General features: G+C 42.3%; 1 protein-coding gene across 1 annotated transcript in view; it reads right to left on the bottom strand.

The window, feature by feature from the left end:
- Positions 1 to 12,650, bottom strand: part of Ubr3 (Ubr3 ubiquitin ligase) — a 296,891-nt gene that overhangs the window by 48,773 nt on the left and 235,468 nt on the right. Inside the window, exons 26-27 of the mRNA XM_076187774.1 lie at positions 6,747 to 6,906; positions 2,850 to 3,078 (exon numbers count right to left, since the gene is read on the bottom strand). Coding sequence (XP_076043889.1) covers positions 2,850 to 3,078; positions 6,747 to 6,906 — 389 coding nt within the window. The remainder of the gene's footprint in view (positions 1 to 2,849; positions 3,079 to 6,746; positions 6,907 to 12,650) is intronic.

Below are 12,650 nucleotides of genomic sequence, written 5' to 3'. Positions count from 1 at the left end.
GTGAAGGATAAAAGTAAGATTGAGAGAATACAAAGGGCAGCAAACAAACTGGTCCCCAGCCTACCAGATAAACCATATAAAGAAAGACTAAAAGCACTGGGTCTGCCAACTTTGAAAGATTAAAGAGAAAGAGGTGACATGATTACAGTATTCAAGTCACTAAAGGGGATAGATTGCATTGATAGAAGAGATCTGATTAAAGATGGGAGGGTCTTAAGATTGATTGATTTATGGAATTTTTGGCTCGAAGGCCAAGCGCCGGAGCCGGTAGGCCATTCAGCGCGGAGGGTCTTAAGAGGTCATGAAGTTGTTGTTGTTCCCTAGACTGTCCAAGCAGTCCCGTCTCCCCAAGGAATACCATGGCCGAAATAGGGTTTTCTCACAAATTCTTTAAGGAGTATGTTGTGTTGTTTGCGTGCGTGATTGTGTATAATGCAGTCTTAGAGAATAAGAGACAGGACCCAATGAGCATTCCTCCTTTCCTGTATACTACAATTAGGTAAATATATACACACACACACTAACCATCTACAGAATTATGAAAGGGATGGAAGTCATTGATAGAAATGACTTACTAAAATGCGATAGGAGAAAAACAAGAGGACATGAAAAGGAACTTAAAAAGGATAGTTACAGAAGAGATCTGAAAAAGAATAGCTTCCCACACAGTGTGATAGATATCTGGAACAAACTGAATGAAGAAACATCGAGTGCAAAAACTATTCCAGAATTTAAGATCAAACTGGATACTGAAAGATACAAAAGCGGGTCACTACGAGCATGCTTTCTTGCCGTAAAATACAACTAGGTAAATAAACACACACAAACATACATACATACATATACCAAGGCTTTTTCCCCCTTACAAGGGAGGTAGCCAAAAAGGAAAAGGGATAAAATCATTCCCACCCATTCCATCCCTGAATACACTCCACATCCCTCCACCCTCCCTCTCATCTTAGCACCTCCTGGATGATGGGTCATCCCTGCACCTTGTCCACTGCCCTGGGTCAGAAGCAGTGTCACAAGACACAGCACATCCACAGCAAGACCGCTTCATCAAATCAGCGACCCCCCCTCTCTGTCACCCCATATATAAAGGAGAAGACGGGGAGAAATCTCTTCGGGCTGCGTCAAAATTTGCTCACACATACTAACTCACCCCCCATCCCCCCGCCCATTCCACCTCATGCATGACATCATCATCCATATACAACCATTCTCCATTCACCCGTCTTCTGTCCTCTTCCGTCCTTCCTCAACAGACATTCCCCTCTTCCCCAAAGCCCCCTTCATCCCATCACACAAACATAAACAAAAAAGTAGGAGAAAGGAAAAATTTAAAAATGTATACCAACATAGATGGTATGATTTCAGGACTAAATGAATTAAACGATTATCTGGGAGTAGAGAAACCAGACATAATGGGAATTGTGGAAATGAAATTAAAAGGTCCACTACCACCTAATATTGTGGAACAAGGTTTATATAACCATTGGATGAAAAATAGAAAGGAGAAACAGGGTGATGGAGTCATGTTTTTGACTAAGAAAGGCTTAAATGTGTCAAAGATAACATACATACTTATACCAAAGGCTTTTCCCCCCTTTACAAGGGAGGTAGCCAAAAAACAAAGGCATAGAGCCCACTCCCACCCACTCCATCCCCTACATACTCTACTCCCCTCTACCCTCTTTCCTCCCTCTTATCTTGGAACCTCCTGGATGATGGGTCATCCCTGCATCTTGTCCACTGCCCTGGGTCAGAAGCAGTGTCCCAAGACAAAGCATATCCACAGCAAAGCTGCTTCATTAAATCAATGATCCCCCTCTCCACCCCCTCATGCAGAAAAGAAGATGGGGAGAAATCCCTTCGGGCTATGTCAATTTATTTCTCATACATACTCTCTCACCCCCCATCTCCCCCTCATGCATCATAGCATCATCCGTACACAACCATTCTCCATTCACCTCTATCTTCTGTCCTCTCCTGTTCTTCCTCAACAGACATCCCCCTTTCCCAATGTCCCTTTACCCCATCCATCCATCTCATCCTATGTTGCCCCATTGTGTTCACTCCTTCCACCTCTGCCTTCCACACCTTTTACTAGTCTTTCTTCACTCATTCTTTCCATGTGTCACTGAGTAAAAACCTAAGGGCCCACAGTGACTGGCAATGGTCCTTGGGCTCTCCCACAGATCTATCTGTGAAGAAACTTTAGGTTATCATTTGTATTGTAGTAGTGTAGAACCGTTTCTATGTTACTGGCTGAGAGTAGGAAGGGAGCAATCAACAGGGCTCAGCTATCCAAATGTGAAAAGTGGTAAGAAAATCAGCTTAAGATGATAGAGACATCTTAAACCCAGTTCAAAGATAGTTCCTCAGGGTTCCACTTCCTAATGGAGGCGAGGGATTTGATGGCTTTCAATAACTAGCAGCTCTGCTGTCTATCTTCCAAGACCACCATGAGCAGGTAACTATTATTGTTTCCTAGTTCCTATGGTAATACAATATTGAATAGCCACACTGCACTAACACAAGAAATCTCTTGATTAAGAATGGGGCTCTAAGAGGTTGTAAAACAAATTGAGAAAGATAACTTCTAAAGGATGTGAAGAAATACTGGTTTCCATACAGATGGATAAACAATATGGTCAATAGCCCAATCTGATACAATAAATTATCTAAAACCTCGTTTATCTCAGGCTACCCCCCCCCCGTATAACGGGGAAAAAAGCCTTTGATATATGTATGTAGAGTTTATCTCTAACACTTCATCATTTAACTGATAAATAATATACACATCTACTTGATCTAAACCCATTAAAATCTATCTATCTCTTCCTTACCAAGGCACGACTGCTTAACAGACATCTTAGAGTCTTGCATGTAGTTGACAAGGGAGCCATTCCTGAGCACAAGTTCTACCTCTAAGTTGGTACGCAGGACGGATGACACAAAAGTGAATAGCGATGGAGCAGTGGGATTGCCTGATGCGGTCCGATACCTGGCATATGTTGCCAAAGTCATGTGTTCCATCATCCGCCCCATTGCTTCAGGTAGAGTACTTGTAAGTGCCTGCAATAAAAACTTTAATGTAAATCAGGGTCAAAATAACCATATCTCCACCTATATATCTAGGGTTGTTTCCTTTTACAAAGAAGATAGTCTAAGTCAAAGGCATGCACCCACTACCATCCACCACCCTTGCTTCTCTTCAAGGATGAAAGGTCATGCTTGTCTCCTGCCCACTGCCTGGGTCAGAGACAATGCAACAAGACAGTATATCCACAGCAAGACTACTTTACTTAATCAGCAAACATCCCCCTCTGTCCCCTTATGGAGAAAGAGAGAAGACTGGGAGCAATCTTGCTAAAACTAGAACATTCTATACATGTACTCCTTCACTTCAAGCATATACTTCCTTATCATAGGAATTAAATATTAAACAAACCATTAAACAATCTCACCAGCCATTCTACTATGGTTACTCCACCCTCTGTGGGACATACCGTATTTTTCGGACTATAGCCCGCACCGTTACATGACCCGCACCCCCTTACACCTTAGTGAAAATCCACACAAGACCCGCACCGCTGTATGACCCGCAGTCATATGGCGTGCACGGCAGTGTAGATCCGACGATGTATACTACCCATGCATGGGTGGCCACAGGCACAGCTCATGGCGGTTGTTGTTACGGCCGGCCGTTGACGTGGTGATCAAAGTAATTTCAAAGCGGAGGCTATTTCTAAATTTTCTGTTTCATCAATGCTTATGTGATTTATAAAAAAGGATATATGTTTTCCGATATTGGCAGGTTTCTTGGTGATATCTTGCTTTTCAGGATTCATCACACGTCAAAGGCCGACACGTACGTACACAACCTCACAATTTGGTTTCTGAAGCTGCCACTAGATGTAGTGGTAGCTTCGATGAAAGAGGGGTGATCTCGAAAGTGTGCAACTGATCTTACGATGCCTTTGGGATGGGTCGAAGACGCGGCATTGCGATTCATGATCATGATACCAGCATTCCTCCAGTCCTATTTATTTCTGATTGTGATGAAGATGAAGAATAACCAACAAATTACATTTCAATATATTTTATTGCACTTATATATATATTACAAAGAACCTTAATCAATTTGTGTAAATAATGCCATAAAACCCTGTTTGGTTGTTTACCGGTAATTAATCAATCAATTGGTTTATAAATGCCATACAAAGACTGGTAATTAATTATTAAACCAAACAATTTCCAATGGTTAGTTTTCAATAGAATAGAACAATAATAGAGCACATTACTGAACTGTTATGAACAGAGTCAATGGAGCACATCGTTATTAGAAAAAAAAGCACAGTCAGTGATCACAGACGACAGAGTCAGTAATGTTTATGAAGGCGTATCATCGCTCACGAAGCCATCGAATTCCTCATCCTCTGTATCGTCATGAAAAAGGTTGTGGTATAAATCGGCCAATTCTGATGCAGTGACCTCATCCGTTTCCATTTCGATTTCGGATTCGTCCGATTCCTTTTCAGAGTCGTAGCATGCATCGAACATTGCAGGATGGCACATTTCTGATTTACGGAAACTGTTCTGAATAGTCGATTCTTTAATTTTCTTCCATGCTTGAACGACCCATTCTGCCACTTGAGCGTAAGTAGCTCTGCGTTGTCTACCAGTTTTAGTGAAGGAATGTTCGCCCTCCACCATCCACTTCTCCCAGGCAGCACGCAGTCTGTCCTTGAATGGCTTGTTGACCGAAATGTCAAGTGGCTGGAGAAGTTTCGGAACACCGCCAGGGATTATCGCGATCTTTGAGTTGACTTTCTTGGTGTTGTTTAACGGATTCGGTTTTATGGGCGGTCATCGAGTCCAAAACGAGTAGCGAGGTCTTTGTGTGGAAGAATCCACCCGGGCGCTTGACATACACTGAGTCAATCCAGTCGTTCATGACTCCTTCATCCATCCACCCCTTTGGATTAGCACGAACCACAACGCCAGATGGAAACTTCTCCTTCGGGATAGTTTTTCGTTTGAGGATCATCATTGGTGGGAGTTTTTTCCCCGATGCGGTACATGAAAGCATGACAGTGAAACTCGATTTCTCATGGCCTGTTGTCTTGATGGGTACTGTTTTCTCTCCAACATGCTCGACAGTTCTCGTCATCGGGATGTCGAATGTTAAGGAACTTCGTCCATATTGATCAGGTGATCGAGATTGATTTTATGCTGCCTTATCTTGTCCCTTGTGTAACCCCTAAAAGTGTCGAGCTTTTCTTGCCAATCTTTGGGAAGTTTCTGTGCCATTGTAGTGCGGGTGCGGATCGCCAATTCTTTCCTGCGCATGAACCTAAAACACCAAGATGGTCCACCCTGAAATTCTTCAATGCCGAGATCTTTAGCGATGGTTTTTGCTTTTAATCGGATGCTTATTGTAGACACCCCCGTCCTGCCGCCCTCTGTTCATTCACCCATGATTCAACTTTATCTTCAAGGTTGGGCCATCTTGCTTGGTGCCCCCGAAATGCTTTTTTTGTCTTTTTCGCCTGTTTTAGTTTGTCCTCCTGCTTTTTCCATGCCCACACCAACGATTCATCGATTCCGTACTCTCGGCCGGCGGCACGATTGCCATGCTCCTTCACAAACTGGACTGCCTTTAACTTGAAATCGGCATCGTAACTTTTTAGCCTCTTCTTCACTGGTGGCATCTTGATGTTGTTTTCTTCTGCGTCGTCGTTGTAAGCTTGTTGTGAAATGATGATTAATCGCTTAAAACTGCGGTATTTATACCCTCTTAATTGGATCATGATGTCGATTTTTGTGGTGACAAAAATTTGTCCATCCTTAGTCAAACCCAGGACTGAAATGATTAATGAAATAAAAATGCATTCTCCCAATATAAATAGATTAAATTAAGAAAATACTTTTATTTTTTTTATGTCAGCAGAAGAAAACATTATTAGGAGAATAGCGAAGTTCTGTAGTGATTTTTTGCCAAAGAATAAAATTTAGAGATAGAAGTATTTAGATAGAGGCCTTGGAGGAATATTCCTCCAAGGATAGACCTAAACGTATTATGCACATGTAATGCACAAATTTAGCATTAAGGAATCAGGTAGTTTGTAATTTGTAATTGCGAAAATGGCCGCCCGCTTGTTTTTGTTTGATCGCGACACACGATGTTGGTGTTGGTACGCGTCAGTATTGTATTGTATGTTCATGCTGTTTAGTTAGGCCTGTTTTATTTGTGATAATGCCTTTATTAATAACAAGAGCATGTAAAGCGGGTAAGATACTGACAAATCCTACCTTCTCTTTGTTGTTTGTCTCGATCGTGCGTGCTGTATTATGACATTGATCAACTTTCATTCGACGAACCCAGTCGGTCCTCCCGCAAATCCCCGATTCGAGAGGGCACCCAGCTAAACTAATCATTCAATTTTTTTTGACTGCGTAAGAGGGCAATTTCTAACCAGAACCCACAGATGACCCGCACCTTTATATCACCCGCACCCTCGAATTTTGGCCCCTTTCTGAGGCAAAAAGCCATGGGTCATACACCGAAAAATACGGCACTCAACAACCATATAACCCATGTGCTTTTCCAGCTTTCATCCTTATCAATCATCTCCATCACAGTCCCTCTCTTGGAATCAACCACTGCCACAATCAAAGCCTTTCAATCCTCCTCTACATCTAAGAACTTGAGAACAAAAAAGTTGTATTATATCACTTACAGGCACTGTGCGATCACTTAGTAATTTATCAACTTCTTGTACAAGTTCAGTGCCAGGAGACGAAGGGTGTTTAACTAGGGCAGATAAATCACCTATTTCAGGAGATATTGGCAACACTGCATTTCCTAGTTGTCGACACAATGGGCACCAGTACTCTCCCCTGGAAAACAAAATCATATTAATAGTTTAACGTACATACATATACCAAGGCTTTTTCCCCCTTACAAGGGAGGTAGCCAAAAAGGGAAACACATAAAATCATTTCCACCCATTCCATCCCTGAATACACTCCACACAGCTCCACCCTCCCTCTTATCTGAGTACCTCCTGGATGACTGGTCATCCCTGCACCTTGTCCACTGCCCTGGGTCAGAAGCAGTGTTGCAAGACACAGCACATCCACAGCAAGGCCGCTTCATTAAATCGGCGACCCCCCCTCTCCGTCCCCCCATTGCATAAAAGGGACGGGGAGAAATCCCTTCGGGCTGCGTCAAATTTTGCTCACACATACTACCTCACCCCCCATCCCCCCGCCCATTCTACCTCATGCAATCACATCATCATCCATATACAACCATTCTCCATTCACCCCTGTCTTCTGTCCTCTCCAGTTAAAAAAAAAAAAAAAAAAAGATTAATAATAATAATAATAATAATGATAAAAAAGAAAATAAATGAAGATGGAATGAAGGAAGGAAAAAGGAAGAAAAAAGGAAGAAGGAAGAAAGAAATTATAAGAAAGAAGGAAGGAACCATAAATATGAACTTTATATGTCAGTGATAGCTAGCACTTCTATACTTCTATCCTGGGGACAATATCACACCAGAGGTAGAGTCAGAGGTGGTAATAGAGGGATACCCTTTCTGGGGTATTGACTGCATGTTATTGTGAGGTTAAAAGCTGCTCAGTAGCATGTAGCTGATACTTTAGGGTCTATAGGGGATGCCCCTATGGACCAGGGTCACACATCATTTTGTCTGCAATAGAGGAAATATCTATTCACAGAGAAATTATGCTACTTTATTATACTGCAACTGTCTCTCCGTTAAGCAGTTCCCCCACTCTTAATAATGTCCTTTACCACTTCTCTGAATATTCATTTTCTTTTTTTGCCAAGCCCTGTGGTAGGAGAGAAAGAATACTGCAGAGTGATCCCACTCGGGTCATAAAAGGTGACAAAAAAGGGATGGGGGGGACTAGGAATCCTACTCTCTGTAGCTCCCAAGGAAAAAAAAAGTAAAGGCATAAGAGGGTCTGGAAGGAGTTTACCAACCAGAACCCTAAGGTTTGGGTCTTTTAATGTGTGTGGATATGGTACAGATGAGAGTAAAAGGGAAGAGATAAGCAATATGTTTGTGAGAAGATGATGTGTTGGCACTGAGTGAAACCAAGTTGAAAGGGAGGGTTGAGTTTGAGTTTGGGAGTGTAGTTGGGCGGGTGTCAGGAGTGAAGAGAGGATGAAGGAGAGAAGGGGTGGCTGTACTAGTACGTGAAGAGATAGGAATGTGGTGGAGCAGAAGGAGGTTTCTTCAAGGTTAATGTGGATGAAGGTGAAACTGGGAAGGGAGATGTGGTTTTTTTTTAAGTACATATGGGCCTAGTAGTGAGAAGAGTGTTGAGGAAAGGGAGGCTTTTTGGATAGATTTAAATGAGTGCATAAAGGGTTTAGGGAGAAATGTCAATGTAGTGGTACTGGGAGATCTCGATGCTAGGGTAGGAGACAAACCAGTAGACGGGGTGGTTGGAAAGTGTGGAGTTTCAGGAAAAATTTGTAGTGGAGAGATGATGTATCTAGCAAGTTGATGACAGCAAATGCAGTGTTTAGAAAGGAAGTCAAACATATGTACACATGGGAGAGAGTGGTGGATGGAAGGGTGGTAGATAGGGCTTTAATTAACTCTATGGTGGTAACAGGGAGAATAGTAGGAAGAGTTTTGGATGTACATGTTCTAAGGTGAGAGACAGGGGAATATCAGGTAATTTTTGGTGGAGGGCAAGTTAAGAGTAAAGAATAGATGGAGAGAGAGGAAAAGGACAGAAGGTAGGGAGGTGCTTAAGAGTAAATTGCTTAAACGAGAAAGAAGGAGTACAATAAGAAACAGAGAAGAACTAGGAGTTGAGGTGGAATGGGGATGTTTGTAGGAGGGAGTTACAAGGTGTGCAAAGATGGTATGTGGAACAAGGAAAGGACTGGAGGAAATAGAAGAAAGGGTAGTGAGTGGTGGGATGAAGCAAAGAAGGTTGTAGAAGAAAAGAAATGAGCATTCACAGAGTGGTTACAAAATAGGATGAAAGAATCACATAAGAGGTACAAAGAAAAGAGTAGAGAAGTAAAGCATAAGATAAAGGAGTCATAGAGGAGAACAGATGTAAAATGGGGCAAGAGTATAACAGAAAATTTTGAAAGTAATAAAAAGATGTTTTGGAAAGAAATTAAGAGAGGAAGGAGAGTTGAATCAGTAGAGAAGAAAAGGTAAAAGGGGCAGATGGAGAGGTGATAATGGAAGAGACAGCAGTAAGAGGAAGATGGGCAGAGTATTTTAGGGAGTTGTTAAATGTGAAGGATAGGGAAGGAAAGATAGTTGCAGTGGAGAAGCACTAAGAAAATGAGTGATGAATGAGGAAAATGGAGGAGAAATAAGGAAAGATTAGGTGAAAGCAGTTATTAAAAATATAAGAGCAGGTAAGGCACCTGGGTTGGTCGGGTGTCATGTGAAGTGCCTAAAAAAGTACAGTGATGGTGGAGTGGCTGGTCAGGTTGTTTAATGTTTGTCTAAAAGAGGGTAGAGTACTGGAGGACTGGAGGAGTGCCTGTATAGTTCCAGTTTACAAGGGAAAAGAGGACAAGTGTGAGTATTGTAGTTTCAGAGGGATCAGTTTGTTGAGTGTAGTTGGGAAGGCTTATGGGAGGGTTTTCATTAAGAGGATTAGGAGAGGAACAGAGGGAGTAATTGGTGAGGAAGTATGGTTTTAGGTCAGGTAGGGGTTGCATGAATCAGATTTTTGTGGTAAGGTAGATATGTGAGAAAGCTTTAGGAAAAGGTAAGGATGTTTTTTAGGCCTTTATGGATTTGGAAAAGGCTTATGACAGGGTAGACAGGAAGATAGTGTGGGAGGTATTGCAGATATACAGGATGAGGATAGGAGGAAAACTGTTAAGAGTAGTCAAAAGTTTTTACGAGAGTAGTAGGGCATGTGTTAGAATTAGAAATGGAGAGACTGGTTTGAGGTTAAGGTGGGACTTTGCCAGAGATGTGTTATGTTCTCCTGGCTGTTCAATTTATACATGGATGAGGTGGTGTGAGGTAAATGCAAGAGTAATGGGCCAAGGATTGGAGATGGTTAAAGAATATGGAGAAAAGTGGGAGACAAGCCAGTTGTTTGCTGACGACACTGCACTTGTGGTAGGATCAGAGAAGGTATTAAGGCAGTTAGTGACAGAGTCTTGGAAAGTGTGCGAAAGGAAGTTGAAGATAAATGTGGGTAAAAGTAAGGTGATGAGATGTACAAGAGGAGAGGAAGGCAGCAAATTGGAAGTGAGTATTAAGGGAGAGACTAGAGGAAGTGGATAGCTTTAGATACTTGGGTGCAAATGTGGCAAGAAAAGGTGGAGTGGAGGTAGAATGTAGATTAAAGGAACCAAGTAAATGCCTTGGAGTATTAAAAAGTGTAATGAGAAATAGACATCTGGGAATGGATACTAAAAGGAGATTGTATGAATGACTGTGCCAACAGCACTACGAGACAGAAACATGGAACATAAGAGAGTAAGAGTATAAATGTGTTTGGGATGAAATGTCTGGGAAGTATGGTAGGAGTTACTAGGCTCGAAAGTGAGGAGGAGAGTGGGGGGGTGGAAAGGGAATTGAGAGATAGGGTTGATGAAAGAGGATTGGGATGGTTTGGACACATGAAAATGAATGAAGAAAGATTATTATGAGATGTATGGAAGGCAGAAATGGAGGGAGTGAACATGAGGGGACAACCAAGGATGAGATGGATGGATGGGGTAAAAGGGGCATTGGGAAAGAGGGGAGTGTCTGTTGAGGAAGGGAGAAAACTGAAAATAAGGGTGAGTGGAAAATGGTTGTGTGTGGATGATACTATGATGAATGGAAGAGAGTGGGTGGGGAATGGGGGTGTGAAGGAGTATGTGTGAATGATATTTTGACACAGCCCAAAGGGATTTCTTCCCGTCTTCTCTTTTCTGCATGAGGGGACTGAGAGGGGGGGTCGGCAATTTAATGAAGCAGCCTTGCTGTGGATATGTGTTGTCTTACCATATTGCTTCTGACAAAGGGGAGTGGGCGAGATACAGGGATGACCAGTCATCCAGAAGGAGCCAAGAAAAGAGGGAGAGAGGGGTGGTGAATGGGAGTGGAGAATATGGGGATGAAATGGGTGGGAGTAGATTTATGCCTTTGACTTTGGCTACCTCCCTTGCAAGGGAGAAAAAGCTGTTGGTATATGTATGTAGTAGAAAGAAGTGATACATGTTAAAAGTGATCAGCATTCTTTTTTGAGTGGAGATAATCTTCAATTATAGAAGAAAACTGTGACTTTCTCTGGAGATGTCACTAATATATACATAATTTCATCACTTTACTTTTCTATATCTACCTATCTATATACTAACAGGCTACTTTCCCCTTATATGGAGGGTAGCTATGCAAGGCATGCACCCACTCCCACCCATCATGAATTTCCTTTTTATTTTAGATCCTTGTGGATGAAGGATAATCCCTGTCCCCCACCCACTGTCCAGGTCAGAAGAATGCAGGAAGATGGCCCAGCACATGCACAATAGGGCCAGTTGCTTCATTTGCACAGCAAGCAAAGTGACTCGATGTACAAGGGAGAGAGTGACAGAGTTGGAGGTAAGTTTTAAAGGAGAGAGGTTACAGTACTTAGGGTCACACATAGCAAGGAATGGGGGATTGGGGGTGGAGGTAAACTGTAGAGTGAGGGAAGCAAGTAAATGTCTTTGGGAATGAAGTGTCAAGAGAAACAGGTATCTCATTATAGATACAAAGAGATTATATGAAGGGGCAACTGTGCTCACAATACTGTATTGGAAAGAAATCTAAAATTTATGGGAAGCAAAAAGGAGAAATTCAAATGTGTTAGAGATTAAGTGTTTGAGAAGTATGATGGGGGTTACAAGGATGGATAGAGTGACATTTGAGGTGGTGAGAAGAGCAGGGGTGGAAAAGGAGTTGGCAGATGGGGCTGATGAAAGAATACTGGGATGGTTTGGGCACATAGAATGAGTGAAAACAAACTAGCAAAAAGAGAATGGAAGGCAAAGGTGGATGGAGTGAACTTGAGGGGAAGCCTGAGAATGAGATAGATGGATGGGATGAAGGTGGCCTCAAGTAAAATAGCAATGTCTGTTGAGCAAGGAAGGAAGAGGGCAGGAGATAGGGGTTAGGAGAATTGTTTTGAATGGATAAATTGATATGGCCCACAGGAATTTCTCTCTGTCTTCTCTATTTTTGCACAAAGAAACAAGGGAGGGTCACCAAATAAAGTGGTGAGGCCCTGTGGATGTGCTGCCTTGCTACATTGCTTCTGTCCCACGCAGTGGTTGGAAGACAGGGATCCCTTCATCTACATGGAACCAAGATGAAAGGGAAACAAATGGATGATGGATAGGAGTCGGGTAGGTAGGGGTGGTTGCATGACTTGGCCAGCTACCTCCCTTATAACGAGGAAAAAGCCTTTGGTATATAGACATACATTTAACAATAGGCTCTTTCCTTGGAGATATGCTGAAGTGATTAAAGTAAAATGCTCCATCCACCAAAAAGAACATTTATGGTAGCTACTGACAAACAATCTATATACCAACGGCTTCTTCACCCTTATATGGGAGGTAGCCAGTCAAGTCATGCACCCACTCC

This window comes from Oratosquilla oratoria, chromosome 7 (assembly GCF_046742065.1).
Source record: "Oratosquilla oratoria isolate Oo_2021 chromosome 7, ASM4674206v1, whole genome shotgun sequence".
NCBI lineage: Eukaryota > Metazoa > Arthropoda > Malacostraca > Stomatopoda > Squillidae > Oratosquilla > Oratosquilla oratoria.
Note: the sequence above shows the minus strand (reverse complement) of the source record. Positions and strands in the feature narration are given on the sequence as shown.